Raw genomic sequence first — 22,448 nt, forward strand, 5'->3', positions numbered from 1 at the left:
ATCTTAAGTCTTCTCTCTCTCAACTTAAAGCCATTTCAAGATTGCCTGTATGTTGGATCATGCTACCACAAGAGTTGGGTTAAATTAAAGTTCACTATAGCCATAAACTAGTTCAAAAAGTTCTTTTTTTTCAAGTAGGAAAACACCACATTATTACTAGCACTGTCTATATCCAGAAGCCTGTACAGCTTCCACTCCAAAGTTTTGCCACTGCTGCCTGAACAGCTCCTGCACAAGCCATGGCATCACCAATGAAGTGCCTCCACTGAGCTCTCACAATTGTCAGTCCAGTTCCTTTGCTGTTCCATGTCACCACAGTCACTGCATTGCCAGCCATTTTCTTTAGCTAATAAATTGCAAAGTGAAAATGTTACTGACATGCTGTAAAACGAAAAGCAGTAATTCACATGTAAAGGTTTCATACAGTAGAACAGATCATTATTTCATTCTTTTCCCAACCCTTAAACTTTATACAATGACCACTCTGCAGGCATGCCAGAATCTGAATACAACAAAACACTTCAGACATAACAGACATGGGAGAGAAGCAGGGAAGCAGCCTTAAAAATAAATTATAGTTCAACAATGGAAGCCCTGTCCAAAGACTCAGCCTGCCAGGCATACTGTACAGCTTGTCCTCTCATTCTGCTCTTGGCAAACAGACCTCCTCTGGAAACCTGCCACGCACAGTCCCCGCTCTGTTCCCAATATGCAGTCCTCATCCCGCTGTCACAAGGATATGGGTGTGCATCTCTTGCAAAAGCTCCTCCCTGCCTCAGGCTGGTCCTGTGAGCAGCCATTTTTTGGCTTCTCCTTCCTCAAGTATGGCACCGCTGAACTGAAAGGCTGTAAAAGATGCATCCTCTGTTCTTTCGATATGTATCAGAAGAAACTGTATTATAATCAATCACTACAAAAACAGCATTTCTGATGGACTACTAAATAGTCTTCCACTTTTCTTCTTAAAAAGAGTAAGTGCTGCAAAAGGGCTTAGTGTAAGAAATTGAAACATCTGTAAGACTGTCAAACATCATTTGTTTGACTTAAATGTAGAAAAAACCCAACACAACAAAAACCACCAACAATAACCCAGATGCTGAGTTAGACTTAAGGAGGAGGTTTAAGGATTGCAGAAGAGACTCAGAAACTGATTTGCTCTTATGATAGATATAATTTAGCTGCATTAAACACACCAGGGATTCTTAGTCTGCTCTTTGTAGAAACCTTATGAAAATAAGTAGAAGTTTGGGTAAATGTTCATTTGTAAAGTTCATACACACAACCTAGAAGGGCACGCAACTTTTGAAACATAACAACTCAAGTGTCAAGAATCAAAGTACGTGTGACTCTCCACTGCTCAATTACATCTCTCAGCAGTTCTGCGCAATATATTACTAAATCAGAATAGCCAAGTTTTCCCCCCACCCCAAATACCAGTAAGATAGCCAAAGAACATAGGAAAACCACGGTCCTTTCTGTTGCACATTAGAATGTGAGTCATGGTACTAGCAGAAGGGCCACTGGAGCTATGATGCTGTAGGCAGCCTATAGTTGCTACACAGAATACATAAGCAACTTTTTCTTTTTTCTCCTTTTAACAAGCATATTGTCAGTGATCTGTTGGCATTAAGCACCAGGCCTCAGATGTTTTTCTTCATAGAGAATATATCAGCATAATAACTTCAGGAGGCAACACTCATCCTCTTTTATGAGATCTGGAGCTTAACTCATAGCAACACTTCCACATTAGTAAAAAAAACCCAAACCAATAACTACTGTATCTCTAAAAGATTAATACTCTCAGCTTTGTTCTGTGCTGTTAAGTGATTACCAAAACAACACATACTGTGCTCAGTGTATCATTACTTAAGACTTCCCTGAACACAAACTACCACAGAAAGCCAGTGTTGGCTAAGCCATTTTGCCATTGTCTTGCTGACTCCTGATTAAGATTTAACACGACTGTTACACGTTTTTCCGTGACTAAATGAGACCTCTAATTTTCCACAGCTCTCTCAGCATTGAAGAGGGAGGTATCCTCTTCCTGCATAGCAGTCCTGCCCTGCAGGAAACATGGAACAGGCAGGGTCTTTGAGAATAGCCATGGCTGTCATGCTATCTGAAACCAAGACATCATGGAGAAGGTTAAGAGGTTAGAGCCTGAGTGTGACTAAAACCCACCTCACTCCTACCAGCAGCAACCAGTTACCTCAACCTACCCATAGGCTGCCTCGTGGCTCTGCCTTTCAAAGTTAAGCATTTGAAACACAATGACTAACTATTAAAACAACAACATTCTCCATATTACTGCTTCCTCTACTTGCCATTTTACTTGAAGGACTTTTTTTTTTTTTTAAGAATAAAAGAAAACTGTGACAACTATATTCTTAGTTCATTTTTTTCCACTACACAGAGGGCATTTGTAGCAGAAATACAAAGTCACAGCCTAAACCAGTGATAGAGCACCTGGTGGGAAGACAGTGTCCACCCAGGGGATTTCAGGTGCATGCAGTGTACCTCAGTAACCAGAAGGGGTGAAGCCAGATCCATCCTTTCCCAGACCTCCTTTAAGCGTTGGTAGTGGAGACAAGAGGATCTCTCTGGAGATCCCTGCTTACCTGAGGCCTTCTCAAAGGTAAACAGCTCTTTTCTTTCATTTCTGTGTTAGCAGCTGCTGCAAGTGGGCTCATTCTCATTTGCTGTACTCAGAGACTTTGCTACCTCACTATTATTGTGGTACTTTCCATCCCATTACAGCATTTAGTGTGGATTCTTAGCATAAAAACTTCAGGTTGTGCAATAAATGAAACTGAAGTCCTGCAGAAGTTCGGATGTTTGCTACACCAGTTCTATAGTTTATTTTGTCTCTGCATATTCCAAACATCACATACTTGCATTAGACTTGGATACAAAAAATAGACTCAAACATAGATTTTTAGTATTCATACCAGAATAAGCCACTTGTATAAGTCTGTAAGTAATCACATTTCATACATATTAATAAAACCAACTAGGTAATTTTTCCCTATTAGTGGTACATCATCGCTGTTTTTGTTTCCACCAAATTCTGTTCTATAACAATAAGCAATCTCTATACAACAGTGATTCAGTTTGAATCTGATAAGCTTCTCCCAACGCAAACTAGTTAGACTACAGCACTGAAAAAAACCCCTCTCTCTGTTGAAGAAATCCCATACAATCTTAAGAAGCAACTATGGTCCCCCAGAAAGATCCACTGCACAGAGAAAGCACAAGGCATCTGTCTCCTCATATAAGCCCCATTTCACAGAGATATATAGGCTCTCTTACATGGGGAAAAAAAGAAGGGTTGGCAATGATTTCACTAAAACTGAACTCTCGTAAAACAAGGTCAGGCACATCTGTACTGGGGCAATACCAAATCAACTCATGTTAACTAGGTTGGAACACACCAGAAATCAGAAGTCAGGCTACCCAATCAATGCTGCAAGCAAGCCAACAGACACCGCTGAAAGTACCATAGTACAGACAAAAAGTAACTGCAGCCCTTGCTACAAAGACAAAAGACCCAGTGCTAAAGTGGCCAGGGCAAGACTGATCTAGATGTATATATCCCTACCAAGGCACATGTTAACTCACAGCCATGTTTACCACTTGCAAGGGTCCACAGATGTTAAGTTTACCAGGCTCGAACAGTTTTGTCACTAACAAACTGGCCGTGAGGACCATCAGCATCAGAAGGCAGAAGGGCCAAGTAAACAGGTGTCTCAGCTCCTTCCTCTGGTGATTTAGGGGCCTTTGGACCTGCCATGTCTGTTCTCACCCATCCAGGACAGCAGGCATTAAGAAGAATGTGGTCACCTTTTCTTTTCTCATTTAACATCCGGGCTTGAATCCTGGACAAGACTGTGACACCAATTTTGGATACCCCATAAGCAGTATTTGGCCAACCTTCTTTCTCATGCACACTTTTCTTAGTATCTTCCACAAACTTCGTCATGAGCTCCACTAACTCATCCTCAGTGATTGTGTCGCTGCGGAACTTCTTCTGCAATTCTTGGCTACAGCCTGCCAGAGCTGAGATACTTTGCATGCTAGAGACATTCACCACTCTACCTGTTAAAAAGAGAATAAAGACTGATTATATTTGTACATACTAAATAAACCCCAAATTCAAGTCTGTTTACAGCTGTGTGTTCACTGAAACAAACACCTGTAAAATATTTTATGTGAACACAACTGATCAGGGTTCACTTTATGTTCAGTGTTTGTAGTGAGTTTCATTACAAAAAAATAAAGCATGAATCTGCAAAAACTCAACACTGGATTTCAGGAATGCTTCCAGGAAACAGCCCATTACAATCTGTAGGCATATTCAGAATAGAATGTAATTTTATTAATAATGGCAGCCAGATGTTGAAGTGAAAAATATTCCTGGTTTTGCTACAGCTTTTAGAGTGCAGCCCAACTGCCAGAATAATGCAGAATTCAACAAAAGCAATCTAGTCACTAACACACTGGCACTATCAGCTTATTTCCAGAATACAAACCCCAGCATGCAAAACTGCAGCAAGCTTTTTCTCTCCTAGCATTTCAGTACACAGGAATGAGTCAGATGAATCAGCAATTCACTCATCTGTACCAAAGTTGCTCATTTCCTTCTTTTTTCTTGCTAGTTCATAACAATTCAGACAACAAATGTAGTTCCACGTTGGGCAGTGTGTTTCAAGACATTAAATAGCAAAATCCTGTCATAAGCACCAAGATTCATACAGAACTATTTCTCTACTTGTTATGTTATACTTACCATAGGGCTTCATAAGAGGCAACAATTCTGTGCAAATATTCCTGGTTCCAAAAAAGTTTGTCTTAAGTGTAACCTCTGCTTGGACTGCAAATGGAGTTCTGTCATTAACTTTTTTTTTAAAACGGTGGTAGCAAAGGAGGGGAGGAAAAAAACAGAAAGAATAAATCAGAATTATCCTACTGTTGAAAGGAAGTTACTACATGAACAGAAAACCCCAGAAGTTTTTCTTATGGCTGCCCAACCAGTCCATTGTTGTATGTGGGGAGGACACAGATTCAGGAAGATGCAGCAGTTTAACTACCACCCCTTAACAGCATTCAGATTCAAAAACTAGGGCAGACAACAGCTTCCACAGCCTAACTCATTTGTCATCATGTCTTTTGGGTTCTCACCCAGGACTTGGTCAGAACAGTGATGTGTCTTGTAACATAATGTGTCTTGACACATTATACAAGATTCTATAAGAACAGAAGGATAACATTTGGTGCAGTCCAAAAAAAAAAAAACAACCAAAAAAAACAAACCAACCAAGCAACCTTCTTCCGATAAATACAAGTGTCATAAATAATTCCCCTGAGCTAACAGATCTTTGCTGACAGAAGTAAAAGAATGGGAAATAACAGTTAGCAAAGAGCGTGAAACTGACATAAGTAGTCTTAAGCAGACCACAGAACTGCACTTAAGGCTGCAATTTCAGACAGAACAGACAGCCTCCACCAAAGGCAGGGTAGGACATACCATCAGCTGACAACCTGGCTTATCAGTAAGCTATATGCTATGCAACCTCTACTTCGCAGGGAAATATGCTAAAGTGTCAGTACTCCTCCTGATCTGCTACAGGCTCAATCTCAGCAATAATAAAGGCCACCTATACAGATGAAGTAGGTCTTCTCTTGCCTCCAGAGCCCAGACCTATGTAAATTTCAAAGGGAAGCAGCAGCAGGTCACTGCTTTCACAGAAGCTCACCCAGAATGCTGGTCATGAGTACATATTCATTTCATAAAGGGACATTTTTCAGTGGACTATGGACTTCACACTATGTGCAGCACAGAACAAAAGCAATTAAGTGATTAATCCTTAACTGCAATAACAGTACTACAATAAAGAAAGCATAAATTCTGGGATGTCAGCAAAAACCTAACAAGCCAAGCTTCAGTACAAATGCCAAAATATGAGATAGGCATCACAGCAATTACACAGTGTTAAACCCTCTATACTAGAACTTAACAGCAGTTATAAACAGCTCCTCTATCACAATTCTTAACCATATGACCTACTGTTGGCTCACTGTAAGTTGTAAGCATGAAGTCAAGGCAGAGCAACTGGAAACAACTTCTGAACAGAAAAATCTATGATGTTACAAGGAAAGCAACAGAAACTTCATTGCTCATGCCTTTTTTACCTACTTGTGGACATGGCACTTAGGGATATGGTTTAGTGGTGGCCTTGGTCATGGTTGATGGTTGGACTTCATGACCTCAAGGGCTTTTTTCCAACCTAAATAAGTCTATGATTTATCTGTTAAGTGAGTACACAACAATAATTTTAAGATACCCCACATGAGCTATAGCAAATCTTGCTACAGTGCTGTCAAGCGGGTGAAGGCCAAGTTGCTGTGAAATCAGCAACACCACACACTGCACTTAAGTTACAGCCCAGTCTAGTTCAAACCCACTAACACCAGCAGGCTGAGCTAAGGATCTCATTATGAGTTAAAGAAATGTTGTTCTGAGTACCTGTAAAGTTTTTGCATGATATGCTTGGATTGAGACTACTGCTGTAAGACTTTAGCACCTATTTGTCCACAGTTTGGGATGCACTCATTTATAGTAACAGCTGCCCTCTATTGGGCTGATGATTAATACAAACACGGGGAGAGTTAGATTAGATGTCAGGGGAAGTTTTCACCTGAGAGAGCAGAGAAGCACTGGCACATGCTGCCTGAAAAAGCCATGGATGCCCCATTCCTGGGCATGTTCAAGGCCAGGTTGAACAGGGCCCTGGTCAGCTGGAGCTGCTGGGAGGCAGTCCTGCCTTTGGCAGGGAGTTGAGTCTGGTTGAGCTTTGAGGTTCACTTCAAACCAAACCATTCTATTATCGTGCAGAGTACCAAACAAAATACGGCAGCTGACTGGACTACATGAGCAGCAAGTGAGGTTTTATCCACACTGACAGGCTGCATTAACTCACACTGTGAGCAGGTGAATGAACATTTATGCTGTGCTTGAATAGTGTAACATGTCTTAGCTAGAGATCAGGCAAAGAGTTTTTTTTAAAAAGTCCAGAAGACACAGAATGAGCAAGTTTGTACTGGCAGAGAATTGAACTAGTAGTCATGCTTATGACCTGTTCCATCTGGAGCTAACTTGATTTTCAATGATTTTTCATACTACAAATAGAATACACTCTGCTACCCTACAACTGCTGTGCCTTCCTCACTTCCACTACTTTTCTACCCCCCCAGGAGAAGAAAGGATTTAACTCCTGCTCAACACAGATAGATTTAGGTTAACCGTTCTACCAGTGATCAACTGACCTGAGAAAGTTAAATAATGAAAACAAAAACACCCAAAGGATCTCTTTAACCACTCTGAACCTTTGAGCAGGTAATGCACAGAGTAAAGTATGAAGCTTACAGAAGAGAGAAAACAATATCCCAGAAGAACATGGCTGACATTCATGCAGATAATGGGCTCCCATGAGTCTGATGGAACTCAAAAATCATTGCAGCAACAAACCCAACCATATACCTGAGTACTTTCATGTTTTGTATGTGATGCAAATAAAATACTCCAGGGAAGCACCCTTACACACAGTTAACACAATAAGTGCTAGATGAAGAGTCATTTCACACTACCTTCTTATCATGCCTGGGGTAATAGGCAGCTTACTCAGCCAAAAAACAGCCCAGAAGTTCCATATAAAATGGTTTTATGAAATCCTTGCTGCATACACTGTACTTTGCCACATAACTTTATACCACGCATGACTAACAACTACCCCAAACAGCCCAATTCCTACCTTTAAAAGCAATCCCTGCATTGTTAACTAACACATTCAGACCTCCATACTTCTCCTTTAGGAAGTCCCGCAAGGCTCTAATGCTTTGCAGATCATCAATATCCAGCTGGTGGAAGAGCGGATGCAGCCCTTCCTCCTGGAGCTTTGCCACTGCTTCCTGACCACGGCCAGGGTCTCGGGCAGTAAGGTACACATCCCCCTTGAACTGCTTGCACATATCTCGCACAATTGAGAATCCAATCCCTTTGTTGGAGCCGGTCACCACAGCCACGGGCACGCTGGACATTGTCTCCTCTGGATGGATGCCAAAGCAACAGCCACTGCAAATGGCAAGGAGGAAAATTTCAGGGAATCATTGAGTGGCTTGGGTTGGAACAGGCCTTAAAGACCATCTAATTTCACACCCTGTCATGAGCAGTCAGGCGAAGTTTTACACCTAGAAGGTTGAAATGTACATCTACAGATGAACCAGGTGGGTTTTTTTTTTTCCCCCTTAGAAATTCTATTCAGAATTCCTCTTTGAGTTATGCAAGTCCACATTGTAAACGTACACTAATTTACTGAAGTAGCACGAGGCTTTGGCAAAGAACTGCATTAGGTGGCAATGTTTTACAGAACACCCAACCAGCCTCATCACTGAGTAACTGCTCTGCAGCGTTATGTTAGCTGCTGATAGGAGGGACTTGAGCACATCCCCCTCACAGGAAAACTCTCTCTTTCTCGTGAGGTCAGGCAGCTGGTTCAGTGCAAGCACTGAGGCAATCCAAGCTGATAAACAAGGGCTCAGTAAAGGGTGAGGAACTGAGCCCGCTCACTTTAGGCTTAATAGTCATTTCCCTTCCAAACAGACTCGTAGCCAACCCTGAGCCAGCATTTCTTAGGGAAAAAACTTAAGCCAGCCCCCAAGACCAGCCGGACAACCGCCTGCTAGCCACCCCACAACCACCCCAGGGCAGCTACCCACCCCGCGGGCCAAAGGAACAGACCACACCGCTGCAAAACCCAGAGAACCCCGCTGGGGCGTGCCCGAGGGGCTACAGCCCTCCCCAACCCACCTCCAGTACCACGCACCTTCCCCCACGCCTCAGTTCAGCGCCGCTACGAGCCGACCAACAGCAACCACACACAACGTTGGGGAAGGCGGGCGCACTTAAAATGGCGGCGGGCGGCCCCGCCTCCCGCGGCGGCTAGGGCGGGTCGGGTAGGACTCGGCAGCGGCTGTGGAGGTTTCTTCCTTCTCTTTGCCGGGTGGGTATCGTGTGACCGTCTATGTTGTCTCTCTCTGGACGGAATCGGGAGCTGGAGGGAAATGGGATTCCGTAGTCCAAACAGGACGATGCAGTTCGGCTGTCGAACATGCGGTGTTGCTGCGCCCTGTGGTGCTGGGCTTCTTGGTGGTGCTCTCTGTGTGATCAGGTGCCACGATTCTGTTGATTTTATTACTTTCAGAGAAGCCACAGAGACGATTTATGCTGTCTTCTCTAACTGTAATACATTTGCTATGTGAAAACAGTTTTAGTTCTGTGTTTATAAGTCCCATTTCCTGCATACTGTTATGGATATGCCTTGGCCCAGATGATGCTGCAGATATGGGCTTCTCCTCTCCCCTCACCCCCATCACCCCATGTTCATTTATGGCTTTGCTTTAGACTTGTACGGATTGCTCCGTCTGAAGAAAAGGAGGTTCAGAGGAGACCTCATTGCTCTGTGCAGCCACTTGAAAGGAAGTTGTGGTGAGGTGGGGTTCAGCCTCTTCTCCCAGGTAACAGTGACAGGACGAGCAATATTGGTCTTGAGTTGTGCCGATGAGATTCAGGATAATATTAGGAACCATTTCTTCTGAGCAAGAGCGGTGCTGCAGTGGCACAGGCTGCCCAGGGAGGTGGTGCAGTCACCGTCCCTGAGGTGTTCAGGAGCCGTGTGGATGTGGCACTGAGGGACGTGGGCAGTGGGCGGGGGGGGGGGGGGGGGGGGGTGCTGGTGGTTGCACTAGGTGGTCTTAGCAGTCTTTTCCAACCTTAATGGTTCTTTGATTCTATGTAAGGAAACTGCAGTGCTTGAAAAGGTCATTACACATTCTTAATATATATATATTTTTAATTCAGACAGTCTAAATACGGAAAAAGCGGTTTTTTAGTATGAAGAAAAGCAGAGGCCGGACAAGTCGAAATAGAAGAAGAAAACACTTGCAGAGATTTATGTATGGAGGTACTATCCCAGGGAGAAATGCTAAATAATAACATAATCAGTTGTCTAAGTATCACCTTATGGTTTCACGAACACCTTTGTGCTTTGAAAATAACATTTGTAAACATTAGTTTTTGTGTGTAAGTTTATAGTTCCAGTCAGAGGATGGTGAATATTGTGAGCTTTGTTTTCTGAGTAGTGGAAAGGATAGCCACCTTCTCACATTGTTTGCCCCTTGAGTATGTTGAATATATCCTATAGTTCTGAGTGCTGCCAGTACCCAGAGGCCCAAAGCTTAGAAAACTAGTTCAAGGAGAGCCTTACTTGCTATTCTATTATACCACACTAAGAAGTCCAAAATACAGTTTTTTCTGAATGTACAGTCAATGTTTTTTGTTTTGTTTTAAAATGAGATATTATAGCACTTATCCCCTTTTCATTTTTAGTCAACTGCAGTCACAAACTGGAATACATTAAACTTAAGAAGTGGCTCAAAGACAGAGGATTTGGAGACAGTAGTTTAAGACCAGCGCAGTTCTGGGGTAATGTTTTAATGATTTACTGATGGTACTTACATCTGATTCTTATAGGAATATTGGGTTCTTACTTCTGTTTTGAATCTCACACATGGCTAGCACTGGGAAAAAGCCCCTTATCCTTAGTCCTCTGAAGGACTTTCTGCAAATGCATGTGAATGTCATTTAATATGAACTGTTTACTGTTTCTTGTATAAAGATACTCCTTAAGTGCTAAGAGAAAGTTTTCAAGAAGAGTACTATCTTTTAAATATAAGCAGTATTAGAACCCAACCTTGGTATCATTTCTTTATCTCTTCCTTTTCCCTGCAAATTCAACAGCTCTAGTGAAGCAGACAAGTAAATGATTTTAGAGGTTGGATTCACTTACTACTGTTTGCAGTAAATATATTTATTTGTATTTTTTCTCTTTAATTAGGTAGTGTTTCAAAAAGTTTTGCAATATTAAAGGGAGAGTAGAGAGGGTAGAATGAATCAGAGAAAAATATTGGGAATAGAAATTATAAAGTTTAGTTAAAGCTCTGAAAACAATAACAAGAACCAGTGATGAAAGATGTGTTTAAAGAAAAAAATGGGAAACAGAAAGCGAGAATGGCTAGAACTGGAGAGCAAGTGTTGCAGGGGTGCAGGGGAAGGGCTTTCACCAGGTCCTGAAAAATAGTAGAAAAGTAAAGAGAGCATCAGAGAAAAAAAAAATGAGATGTATATCTGGAACAATCTATTATTGCTTTTTTGTTATTTGTAAGGGATATGTATGATCTTTCAGAATTTTTCCTTGGAGGCTTGTTCATTTATTGCCGTTTGCCATTGTCTTCTGTATTTTACTCTAAGCATCCTGTTTGTTCCTACTTTAGGTACAGGAAGAGGACTAATGACAACAAGAGCTCTTCAGGTTAGTAATATTGATTCTAATGCAAGAGCTTCTCTAGAATCATTGATACGTAATGGCTTTTATAACAAAGAAACTCAAAATTGCAGACAAGATGTTTGCAGTCCTTGTTGTGAGTGCAATTTCTAACCTAATACCAGAAATTGTAGTTCCAGTTTATCTGTAAAATCATATTGCTGAGGACTTGTTGGCTGAAAACCTTATTGTACTCATTGACAGTGATTCAGTATGCAGCCTTTTGTTTCTGTTAAAGGCAATAAGTGGCTAACTGAAACCAGAAGGACCAGGCTCCTTTCCTGCTGTATGCCTTCTCCTTTAGCCACTGGCTTTCATGGCTTCTTTTGCGCTGGATGCAGTAGTCTTTCCTGCTCTTGGGATAAGATCACAATAACACTATTTGGTAAATTCTCAGCTACAAAATAGAGATATTTTTTCAACATGGTCACCACTTCGCATTTTCACTAGCAACAAACAAGAGCCTGTGTGCTGTGCTCCTTAAAATCTGCACCAGCAGAAGTGACCCACTCACACCACTGCAGAAACACGTTGCCCACTGCTTTACTGTGCTCACATGCACTGTTTGGTTTCTGTCAACATTCAGCAAACATTGATAAATGTCACTGGGTACAATTTTTTCCACATGGTGGAATTCATTGATATAGCTTTCCTTCAGATGCACTTCCATGTGAGACACCCTTGTGTCAGATTCCGCTCTGCTGCCTCTGTCACATGGTAACAAAATGTAACAATATTGGTGGGAAGATTCAAACCTCAGCTGCCCCACCACTGATGTCCACCTCTGAGATTGTGTGCCAACATAATAAAATTGGAGGAATTACTTTTGGAGCAGCCCTCACACATCTTAGTACAAAGCAAGTGGTGATGCTGAATAGCCAGGCACCAAACTCTTTGTGAACATCTGACTTTCTTCAGGTGAAAGTTCCTACTGATTCCAGTCATTCTCTTTCCCTTGACGACTTTGACCGTCATAAAACCATGCTGGTTTCCATTGAATTCAATACCACATCTGATTGGTTCCTGGAATTACTTTTCTGGGAAATATCTCTATCTTTCTTTATAAATCATATAGTAGATAAGCCATTTATACCTGACCTTTACTATTCTTTTCTTGTTTGTTTTTGTTGTCCTCAAAGGCAGGAGAGCTGGTTATTTCACTGCCCGAAAAATGCTTAGTCACCACCAGCACTGTCCTTAACAGCTCTTTAGGAGAATACATTGTGAAGTAAGTGAAAAGTGACCTTCTGTGGCAAGAAAGGAAAACAAGACTTTTCAGCTGTCCCTTCCTCTGGATTGTGAATTAGTAGACAAATTATCTTAAGCGGTGGTAGGACATAACTGCTTCCCCTAATTTGTGAGCACTTATTGTAAACTTTCATGCATTCAGAATGTTGCGGAAGTGAGATTTGAATACAGACTTGGAGAGATGGTATGGACTTGAATGCATCCTGCTTCTAGATCCAGTTCAGAGCTAAATATCAGTTATGAGTGACTTCTTGGAAATTTCAAAATACCCTTCAGTAAGAGAAGGAGAATAAAATGAGGCTGCAAAGCGATCACATGGATGTACCTTTTTAGAAAATGCAGAACCCGGCCTGTGCTGGACACTGAGTATTTGTTATGTGGCCAAAAAAAAAGCTGACAGAAAGAGAACCCAAGAGGTGAACCTGAAATTTGTACTACAAACCAGTTTTTATAGTTTCTCAGTAAAATTAAGTCAAAAGCCCCTTTGAAATCATCAAAAGGACATGGAGATTAACTACAAAGAAGTTTAAAATAGAAGCTGTTTATAACCTTTTAAAGAACTAAGAGAGAGATAAAATACTACTGCATCCATTTCCTGTCTCACCTCTGTATATCTGCTTTATTTTATGTTTTTAATAGATGGAAGCCTCCTGTATCTCCTTTGATAGCACTATGCACATTTTTAATAGCAGAGAAGCATGCTGGTGAGAAATCTCTGTGGAAGCCGTATCTTGATGTTTTACCCAAGACATACAGTTGCCCAGTTTGTTTGGAGCAAGATGTAGTACAACTTTTTCCTGAACCTTTAAGAAAGCAAGCTCAGGAGCAAAGAACAACGGTCCATGAATTGTACATGTCTTCCAAGGCTTTTTTCTCTTCTCTCCAATCTTTGTTTGCTGAGAACACGGCAACTATTTTTAATCACAGTGCCCTGGAGTGGGCTTGGTGCACTATTAATACCAGAACAATATACATGAAACATTCCCAGAGGGAATGCTTTTCTCTTGAGCCAGATGTTTATGCATTGGCACCATATTTAGATTTGCTAAACCACAGTCCAAATGTTCAGGTAAGAGACTGAAAATAGATCACTTAATATCTTGATATATATATATATGAGCGTGCTATCTCAATAAAGTATGCATTTATGTGATAGATTAGGAGTGTCTGGAGGCCAGTGAGAGATCTCATAGTGGAGAAATTGTCTATCTGGAGGACACCTGCAAGTCGAGTATGCATGATTCATATATACCCTGGAAGCTGTTATTCAGTAAAGGAGAGGTACAGGGAAAGCCCACAGTGACTGGATGCAATTTGCTTCAAGGGTAACAGTTAGGAAGAACCCATTCACAAATATAACCCTACCCTTCTCTTCCCATGCTTTCAACTCCTCAGATAACTGTTGTGTTACAACAATCCTTGTGTTACTTCACCTCTGTCTTAAAGCTTCTGGGTCATCTTAGGAAAGTGTATAGAGCAGTTCCACCTGATAACAGGGTTGGAACTCTGTGTGCCAGCATATTTCTGAGACTACAAGAGTAGTCTGGTTTTATTTGCAGATTTGGAGTTTCTGTAATAAGTCTTCCGAGTGGATGGCACATCCTAAGGTTTTGATTTTCATTCTTCATACTCATATTTTTTAGAGCGATTTTAGAGTGCAGTTGTCCATATATGTTGCCTTTTCAGATATCTAAAACACTTGTTTGTACCCTATTGTTGCAGTATTAGAGAAGTACTTAATTCTGTTGGGTTTTAATATTAAAATTCAGATTCCTGTTCTTGCTGTCTTCCTGCCAAGAGTAAAACCTTTTGTTTTTAATTAATCATAGGTAAAGGCTGCATTTAATGAACAGTCAAGAAGCTATGAAATTCAGACAAATTCACAGTGCAAGAAGTATGAAGAAGTATTTATCTGCTATGGGCCTCATGACAATCAGCGACTGCTGCTAGAATATGGATTTGTTGCCATTGATAACCCTCATAGCAGTGTTTATGTCTCATCAGGTTGGATTTATAGATTGTCTTAACATTGAAAGGTACAATAGTAGAGAGCAGAGTTTCTTCAGCAGGAGGTGTGGTTAGAAATGGACAGCTAAAGGACGGTGAAGGAGTTCACGTGCTTGTGTACACATTTATGCACAATGCATATTAAGGCATTGTGGTCTTTTTATCAAAACATTTATGTGTATTTCCAAGAACTGGAATAGAGCTCACTTTGATCTGCATAGGACTTAAAGATCAAAGTTTTTTAATTGGAGGTGTTTTCCATAAATTTTCCTTTTGTGAAATTGTGACTCTCATTGGCATTTATGTAGAGCTTCCCACAACTGGATGTCTTAGAGTTGTTGATAACTTTGATTTGAGTCATAATTTTCATTATAAGGATATAGTTGTGCAGGTTGCTGATTGCTTTTGAGAAATAGTGAGCCCAAATATATTTTGATTATATTAAAGTTTCCCCAAATTTAGCACTTTTCTCCTTTAGCTAATTGACAAATACAGATGAAATTCATTTCAGAATTGAGAATTGTCATTTCTTCTGCATATGATTTACATAAATGTTTAAATTTGTTTTTATGCAGATACTCTCCTAAAATATTTCCCACCACTGGACAAGCAGAAAAATGCAAAACTTTCCATTCTGAAGGATCATGATTTATTAGAGTAGGTATATGAAGTTTTTTGTTTCTATGTGAGCTTTCTTTTTTTACTATTCATTTTTTCTGGGAGTCAAATTTTGCTTCTGGTATCAAAATCCACCATCAAATCATTTTTATGTAGCAAACTGGCTTGCGTGCTGCTTGTGAGAGAACGTGCAATTGGTAAATACCAATATCAAAGCTTCAGATAGGCTTCAGTGTCCAGTCTGTCTTCCTTCTAACTGTGGATAGAAGCAGAATAAGGTTAGTCAATGAATCTTCTAGTTCTGAAGAGTAGGTGTTCTCTTGTTGACAATTGTCAGGAAGAAAGCTGTCAGGTTGTAGAACACACCCTGTACTTTCTGCATCTCAGCACTTCTTACTTTCTAGAAACTTGACCTTTGGATGGGATGGACCATCTTGGAGACTTCTTACAGCCCTCAAGGTGTTAAGTCTTGGAGAAGATGAATTGTAAGTTTCAGTACAATATTTTAAAAATGTGCACATGTCGTTTTCCTTTATTTGCTCTTTGCTGCCTGTGAGACACTGGGAGCAATTTTTCTGGGTTCCTGTATCTATCTTACTGACTCTGTGTGAGAAGGGAAAAGAAGAAAGTCAGATAAAAGAATATATTGTAAAGTCAATGCTTATTTGTTGCTTTGATCTTTGACTTTCTTGTATTAAACACTATGCACACCCCATTGTTTTCCCTTCCTATTTCAAGAACCAGATGTTTCTTTAAGATTCTGACAGCAGGCAATTTTTCTGTTGATTTGATGAAACTTGCTTGATTTCTTTGACATGTGCTCCACAGACTGCTTCTGCAATTTTAGGGCTAAGAAAGTTGTTGAAATTCATCTCCAGTGGCTGTCAGTGCAGTTTTGATCATTTGTTCCAATTGACAAATTTGCCTTAAGTAGGATTAATAGGAAAAAAAAAAAAAAAACAACAAAAAACCTTTTACTTTCTTGGTTTTGATTTTGATTTAACTCTTTGGTTTTGAGTTTGTCCTTCAGAGATTGATTGGTGAGTGGAAAAAGTTGGTTATAAGAATTTTTTTTTAAAATAAATCCCAGTGACACCAATTTTAAGTCCATAAAATATGTCAATATGTGAAGTGAAGCTTAACAGAAGCTGTGCTAATAAGCTCTAGGAGTACAGCTTGTTCTCCTAACTGGTTCTGCTGAAGTTGGTGGTAGCATGACAAAGCAGTAAAGCATTGGTCCAAGTGCAGACTGTTACTTTGTCTGAAAGGGTAAGGTTGGAGGACTGGAATTGCTGCTCTGGATTATTAAATCTTCTTTTTATCTTGCTTGTCTCTTCTCTGTGCCTTTTTCAGATATGTTAACCTACATTTCTTTATGCCAATGATGTTATTCTTAATATAACCATGTATTTATTATTCAGTAGTGAGATGCAGCAAGTGATTATGTGTTGTTTAAACATTATGCTTCTAGTACTTGCTGGAGGAGAGCACTACTTGGTGATGTAATTTCAGCCAGAAACGAACAGCAGGCTTTGAATATAACAACAAAGATATGCCATTTTTTAATAGAGGAGACACAGCATGTCCTTCTGCAGGTAATTTGGCTAGAAGAGCCAGGTAGCTGAGATATTTTCTATCCCTAACATAAATGTACAGCAGCATAATTTTCAGGGTTGAGAATGGAATGATCGGGGTAATTGACTTCACTGGGGTGGTGTAGGGTTTGTCACTAGGGTTACTGAACTGCTGTGAGTTCTGTTGTTTTTTTTTTTACATTAATTCATATGGTATGGAATACCTCTTTGGCCAGTTTAGGTCTGCTGTCCTGGTCCTTTTCCCCTCCCAGCTAATTGTGCTCCCCCCAGCTCCCTTACTGGCAGACAGGCAGGACAGTATGAGAAGCTAAAAATCTGAAACATTCTTGGCTCTGTATAGCACTACTCAGCAACAACTAAAACATCAGGACCTTACAAAGCACTGTAAACAAGTGAATCATGTTTAACGTTTCTCTACCTACAGCATTAATATATTTGAAGTTACCTCTTAAAAGAAAATGCAGACCTAAATACATTAGGCACATAAGGTGTTGCACACCTGCCTCGTTGCATTGCCCTTCCTCTCCTTCTTTTTGGTGTGCTTCCTATCCACACGATGATCGTTTCATTCTTTTTTCAAAATAACTTTTACATAAAGATAAAAAACACCCTGTATTTTGACATAGTTGCATGGGATCCCTATGGAAGGTGAGCTTTCCACAAAGTTTCTGTTCATGTGCTATATTAAATAATTGGAATTTTGAATAATTTCATTCCATTTGTGTAAACTCCAGATTTCCCAGATGAAGAGGGACAAAGAGAACCTCAAAAAGCAGCTGACTTTGGTAGAAGCGTTACGCTTAGAAGATCTAAAAATATTACAAAAATCAGCAGAGATTCTTTGCAGCTTGAACGTGACAACAGTTTGATCCACCTGGAGCTGTGATAACTGCAGCTGATCTCAAATGGATCTCATTTGCTATGGATATGCCTTGCTCAACTGTTTGAATGGACCTGGGCGACGAAGAATAACAAAAGTCATCGTAAAGTGCCCAGCTTAGTTTACAGGATCACATGGGCACCAAGGGCTTATTTTGTTCTTTGCTGATCTTCAGTAATACAAAAGGTTAGCCCAGAGGGTAGGGAGGAACATAGGCAGCTTTCATCACACTTCATCCAAATCATAATTGCTTTGAGCAAAACAGCTTATGGGGTAATTTGAGCAGCTCTAGGACTGGGGACTTCAGCAGTCAGACCCTCTGATCCACGCCTGTGGGGCAGAGGCATGGATCAGAGGGTCAGGAAGACATTCCTCAGCATATATTTTGAGTTCTGGCACTTGACAGTCGAGAGGGAAAGGAGGGAGCTACTTGTATATACCCAGAACTAATCCTTTATCTTTTCCCTGAGATATGTGCATGTGCCCAAGAATAAGTAGTTCACATGGTGTCAATTCATTATGGGAGCAATAAATGTGAACTAGAGCAGAGATTGCAATCAGCCCCTTTGTGACTGATGCCAAATTGTTCCCTGCACAGTATCAGTTCATGTTTCTTGAACTGAAGGAAGTGAGAACTTTTTCCTTTACTCTCAGAGCTTCCTCCAAACTCATTAGTTTGTGTTCTGACTCCTCCTGCTGGAAATGAGATCAGAAAGGATGTATCAGTTGGAAGCCCACCCAGACGTTTCATTTTATTTTCTGTCGTTTCTGGTGATGACACTGACAAACGTTTTAATCTTGCCCTCAAGGGGATATTCTCATGAGGTACCTTTCAGTATTAGTCCAACCTAAATAAGGAGCTCAAGGTCCCTGTGTGGTTTAGGAGAAGGAAGCTTCCTTCTAAGGGTGTTTCCGAGCAGGATCCATGTCTAAGCTTTATAAACTTCGTAATTGTTGTTGTGTTGTAATTATTTCCCATTGTATGGAGATTCATATTTTGTAATTTTTCATTAATACTTTTAGGCTTTTTAAAGAATTGTGCTTTTAAAGAATGTTTATTTTTGTAATTATTTGGATTAATTTTCTACAAGACTGTTATCTATTTTTTAAATAAATTATATATGGCAATAAAGGCATTCTAGCTAATATCATTTAAAGAAAAAAATGCAGCAAGTGAGAACTTCTAAGAAATAAGCTAGCATAAATTCACTTTCTGACTTTCTTTATGAACATTCCTTGTCAACAAGAGTGTTACTGTATAGACCTGGTTGGATTTGAGGAATCCAGGGGTCTTCTTTGCTGTTTCTTTTCTGCCTTGTTCTATTTAGGACACAAAATATTTATCATCTCCCAGAATTTTTGCATCTCACTTATGTCCCAGTGCTGTTGATGACATCTGTTTCTTTTTTTTTTTCCCCTACTCTCCTTTACCAAACTTTGGAGCTCTGAGAAAGGCTTTTCCTTATCTAGAAAAGTGTATTGGCTTAGATGTAAAAGAACCAGAGGAACAGTGAAGTAACCATTTGTTGTTATTTGGGTTCCATGTCACTGAAAAGAGAAGTTGTTCTTCGTTTTGAGGTGCCACCCTCTTAACTTATACCTAGGATTAGGAAATTCTGAAAAAAAGATATTTTTGCTCTTGTTTGCCTGCTGAGACTCCTGTACTCACACACTTTCTGGATCATTCATGTGGGGGTGCTGCCAGTGTGTGGTTTATTTGTATTTCACAGCAGAGAGCAAAGTGAATTGATTGGGAGAGGAACTGGAGTGCTTCCAGGAACTAGAAGAATGTATATTATATCCTTTATACCAACTTAATTTTGTATTTGCTTAAACTGTGATTTTAACTCATGTAAATCACTTGGCACCACAGTTAACACACTGGTCATGTACTGAAGTACCCCCTTGAGGAGATGACTTTCTGCTTTTCTGCTAATCCTGCTAAGTGCAATCTTCATCAGCTTGCCTAAGAGTCCTGTATCAATGAACATGGCTGCAGAAGAGATGGCAGAGCTGAGAACCTGATGCTGACAGTTACTAGCCCAGAAAGCAGTTCAGTCTTGGGTAGTTCCTGGATTGCAAAGCAGTTGAAGGGAGTATTGGTATGCTAGGTATTATATATGCTTAACCTGTTCTTACTCTTGTTGAGGTGGGAGAAAGAGGAGTACTAAACTAGAGAGAATCTTGCTGCGAATTCTACTGTTTTTATGATTAGCATTGAACTGGTTGCCTTCTTAGATTGTTTTCATAGCATGTTTTTTATTCTCTAAGAAAAGATGTAATTCCCAGATATGGTAAAGCTATACAGTCTCACTGCAGTCAGTAAGGCCTTACTATCTTAACTTAGCTGAGTATCCAGTTTTGTTTTTTTTTTCCCTTATGTTGGTGGTTTTGAGATAATTTTTTACTGAGCTCGTACTGTACTTAAGGAAGATAAGTGGCTTTTTTCTTATTCCTTTCAAAATGGATACTAGTTTGACAGAAGTTTATTGCAGTATAGGCCACACATTTGTACCAGCTGGTCTGAATACGGACTCTATCTACTTCTGTAACTCCTACACTCTCTGAGGGACTACAGGAAGGGGATCTGGCAGTGCGAGATAGTAGGCAGCCTGAATTGCTTGTCTGTCTCTTGGATGTAAACACAGCAGTAAGCCCCCGGCTTTACCTTAAGCACTCTAGCAAGTATTCTGAGTAGAACCATGTGTGTTTAATGTCAAAGACAAATTCCTGCCCAAATAAATTATGAAATCGGGACTAGCACTTTTGTAAAGCATCAATAGCAGTGCATTTTTAACATGAATAAACCGGCATAGCATAGGTAATGAATCAGCATTTATATGTACATCTACAGGTGTCAGCAAAAGCTTGGGTACTTCTTTTGAATCAAACCAGAGCTATATACCAAAGGGACATCCTAAGCTGATCTATGAGGTAGGGTGCCTGAGGAAGGAACTGCGCTGGGAATGTTCTCCAGCTGCTTTAGAGAACATTAAGTCGTTTTCAAAGAGTGAAGGTACTGTCAGCCTCCATTCAGAACTCCTTTGAGCTTCAAACATCTTGTGGCTTTAGTGACTTGCTGTTAACATTTGGCTTTGGCTATCTGTTAATCTAAAAAGAAATTTAACTGATTCTAGTGTGGAAAGATATGATTTATTTCCTTCTTGTTAAAATTTTTCTTTCAGATCCTATCTGCAAATCTCAGCAATAGTGGGAATAAATAGCTTTTCGCCATTGGCAGTACAAATGTAGTATAGACCATGGTGATGAGCTAGATTCTCTTCCAGCTTGTGCACTATTACTCAAAGAGAGCTGAAGTAGGACTGCATTGTGCGACTGCAGAGTAGACACTGAGTTTGAATTGGTGCAATGAGAGACGCTTCATATTCTGTGATAAAAATGTGAGAGAGAAATAGTACAACTTATTTTATTTTTACTTTTAGGGTAGGGGGAGTTGATCTACTGCAGCCTCAAGTCACTGAAAAATGATAAACATGAAACCCTTATGATAGTATCTTTCCTGTGTCAATTTATGTAAATACAGCATGGGTTTTCTTTGATCTTCTACAGAGAATGCCTTCTAGTTTATAGTTTTCTTCAGCTGTAATGTGTGGAGCTCATCCATCATTGCTAAGTGCCTTTAGACCTGTCTATTCAGGACAAGATAAGGGAGTATCAACTCTCATACTTTGATAATTAAAGCTTTTAGATGCTCTATGAAAACATTTCAAAGATGACATTTCCAAAGAAAGAGCTTTTAAAAGTGATGTCTCCCAGGGGATGTAGCCCCTCCCTTACTTAGAAGGTAAATAATACTCCTTTAAAAATGCCACACTTGGGCATAATTTGAAGTGACTGTTTGCACTTGGTGCATCTGTGACTACAGATAAGGTGAACGCTAAGACTGAAGGAAATTTTCCCATCAAAATAATAAGTTTGATTAGACAGTAAATATGAAGTAAAGTTGTTATGAGATTTACAAGGATTACCTCATTTTCTTGGGGAGCTTGGCACAGCAATTGGTTTTGAGCCGTGTGAGAGTCATGATTTTTATCATTTCAGTGCAAAGGGAAATCACAGCTCAGTGACTGGAATTAGCTAAAAGGACTCAATTGTATTCCTGTTGTAACAAAATTTAGGCAGTGTTACCCTGTTGAAGATTGGAGTAGAAAGTAAAGCAAAAAATATTTTTCTTGAGTGTTTTAGAGTATACTTTTAATTCTGGAATTAGTTTTTAGAAATCACTGTGATGATCTATATTAAGTGGAGAAGGAAGGATATTTAATGAACCCCAAACTATACTGGGTAAAACTGGTGCAATTTCTGCATTGTCCACTAGATGATGCAGCTGTACTACAGAGAAATAGAATTTACAGCATAGCTACAGGCAACTGTAATTCTATATTATATTTTAGCAGTAGAGAATATAGTTTTCAATGGGTACGCCGTAGTCAGTATTACATAAATAATGAAAAGATGTGGTTTTCTTTCTGATGACTTCAGTTGAAACTTGAGGATGCATAGACTTACGTCTTCTTTCACTTTTATTGTATTTTAACTTTGTCGGAGTTGCTTCTTCCTCAAGTTAAATCAGGTTGCTCTTCCATGAAACTATCACCTGAGCCATAACTAATGACTCACATCACCTATATTATCATAATCCTA

At 40.0% G+C, this 22,448-nt stretch overlaps 2 protein-coding genes across 8 annotated transcripts; one reads left to right on the forward strand and one right to left on the reverse strand.

Moving 5' to 3' along the window:
* Positions 1 to 2,822: 2,822 nt before the first annotated feature.
* On the reverse strand, positions 2,823 to 8,983 carry CBR1 (carbonyl reductase 1). 2 transcript variants are annotated; one of them, XM_052673961.1, is made up of 4 exons: positions 8,880 to 8,983; positions 7,809 to 8,128; positions 4,787 to 4,894; positions 2,823 to 4,095 (listed from the first exon to the last, which is right to left on the reverse strand). In XM_052673961.1, the coding sequence occupies exons 2-4, from the start codon at positions 8,092 to 8,094 to the stop codon at positions 3,659 to 3,661; spliced, it is 831 nt and encodes a 276-aa protein (XP_052529921.1). In that variant the 5' UTR covers positions 8,095 to 8,128; positions 8,880 to 8,983; the 3' UTR covers positions 2,823 to 3,658. The 2 variants fall into 2 exon arrangements, with proteins under 2 accessions (XP_052529921.1, XP_052529922.1); XM_052673962.1 differs by having other exon boundaries at positions 8,864 to 8,970.
* Positions 8,951 to 18,915, forward strand: SETD4 (SET domain containing 4). Of its 6 annotated transcripts, XM_052673954.1 has the most exons (12): positions 8,951 to 9,056; positions 9,458 to 9,570; positions 9,914 to 10,016; positions 10,442 to 10,537; positions 11,386 to 11,423; positions 12,575 to 12,663; positions 13,323 to 13,752; positions 14,513 to 14,687; positions 15,266 to 15,347; positions 15,713 to 15,793; positions 16,780 to 16,903; positions 17,638 to 18,915. In XM_052673954.1, the coding sequence occupies exons 3-12, from the start codon at positions 9,947 to 9,949 to the stop codon at positions 17,770 to 17,772; spliced, it is 1,320 nt and encodes a 439-aa protein (XP_052529914.1). In that variant the 5' UTR covers positions 8,951 to 9,056; positions 9,458 to 9,570; positions 9,914 to 9,946; the 3' UTR covers positions 17,773 to 18,915. The 6 variants fall into 6 exon arrangements, with proteins under 6 accessions (XP_052529914.1, XP_052529915.1, XP_052529916.1 ...); XM_052673955.1 differs by lacking the exon at positions 9,458 to 9,570 and having other exon boundaries at positions 8,993 to 9,056; XM_052673956.1 differs by lacking the exon at positions 9,458 to 9,570 and having other exon boundaries at positions 9,002 to 9,056; positions 9,918 to 10,016.
* Positions 18,916 to 22,448: the final 3,533 nt, after the last annotated feature.

The sequence above is a fragment of the Tympanuchus pallidicinctus genome, unplaced genomic scaffold (assembly GCF_026119805.1).
Source record: "Tympanuchus pallidicinctus isolate F22 unplaced genomic scaffold, pur_lepc_1.0 scaffold14, whole genome shotgun sequence".
Lineage (NCBI taxonomy): Eukaryota > Metazoa > Chordata > Aves > Galliformes > Phasianidae > Tympanuchus > Tympanuchus pallidicinctus.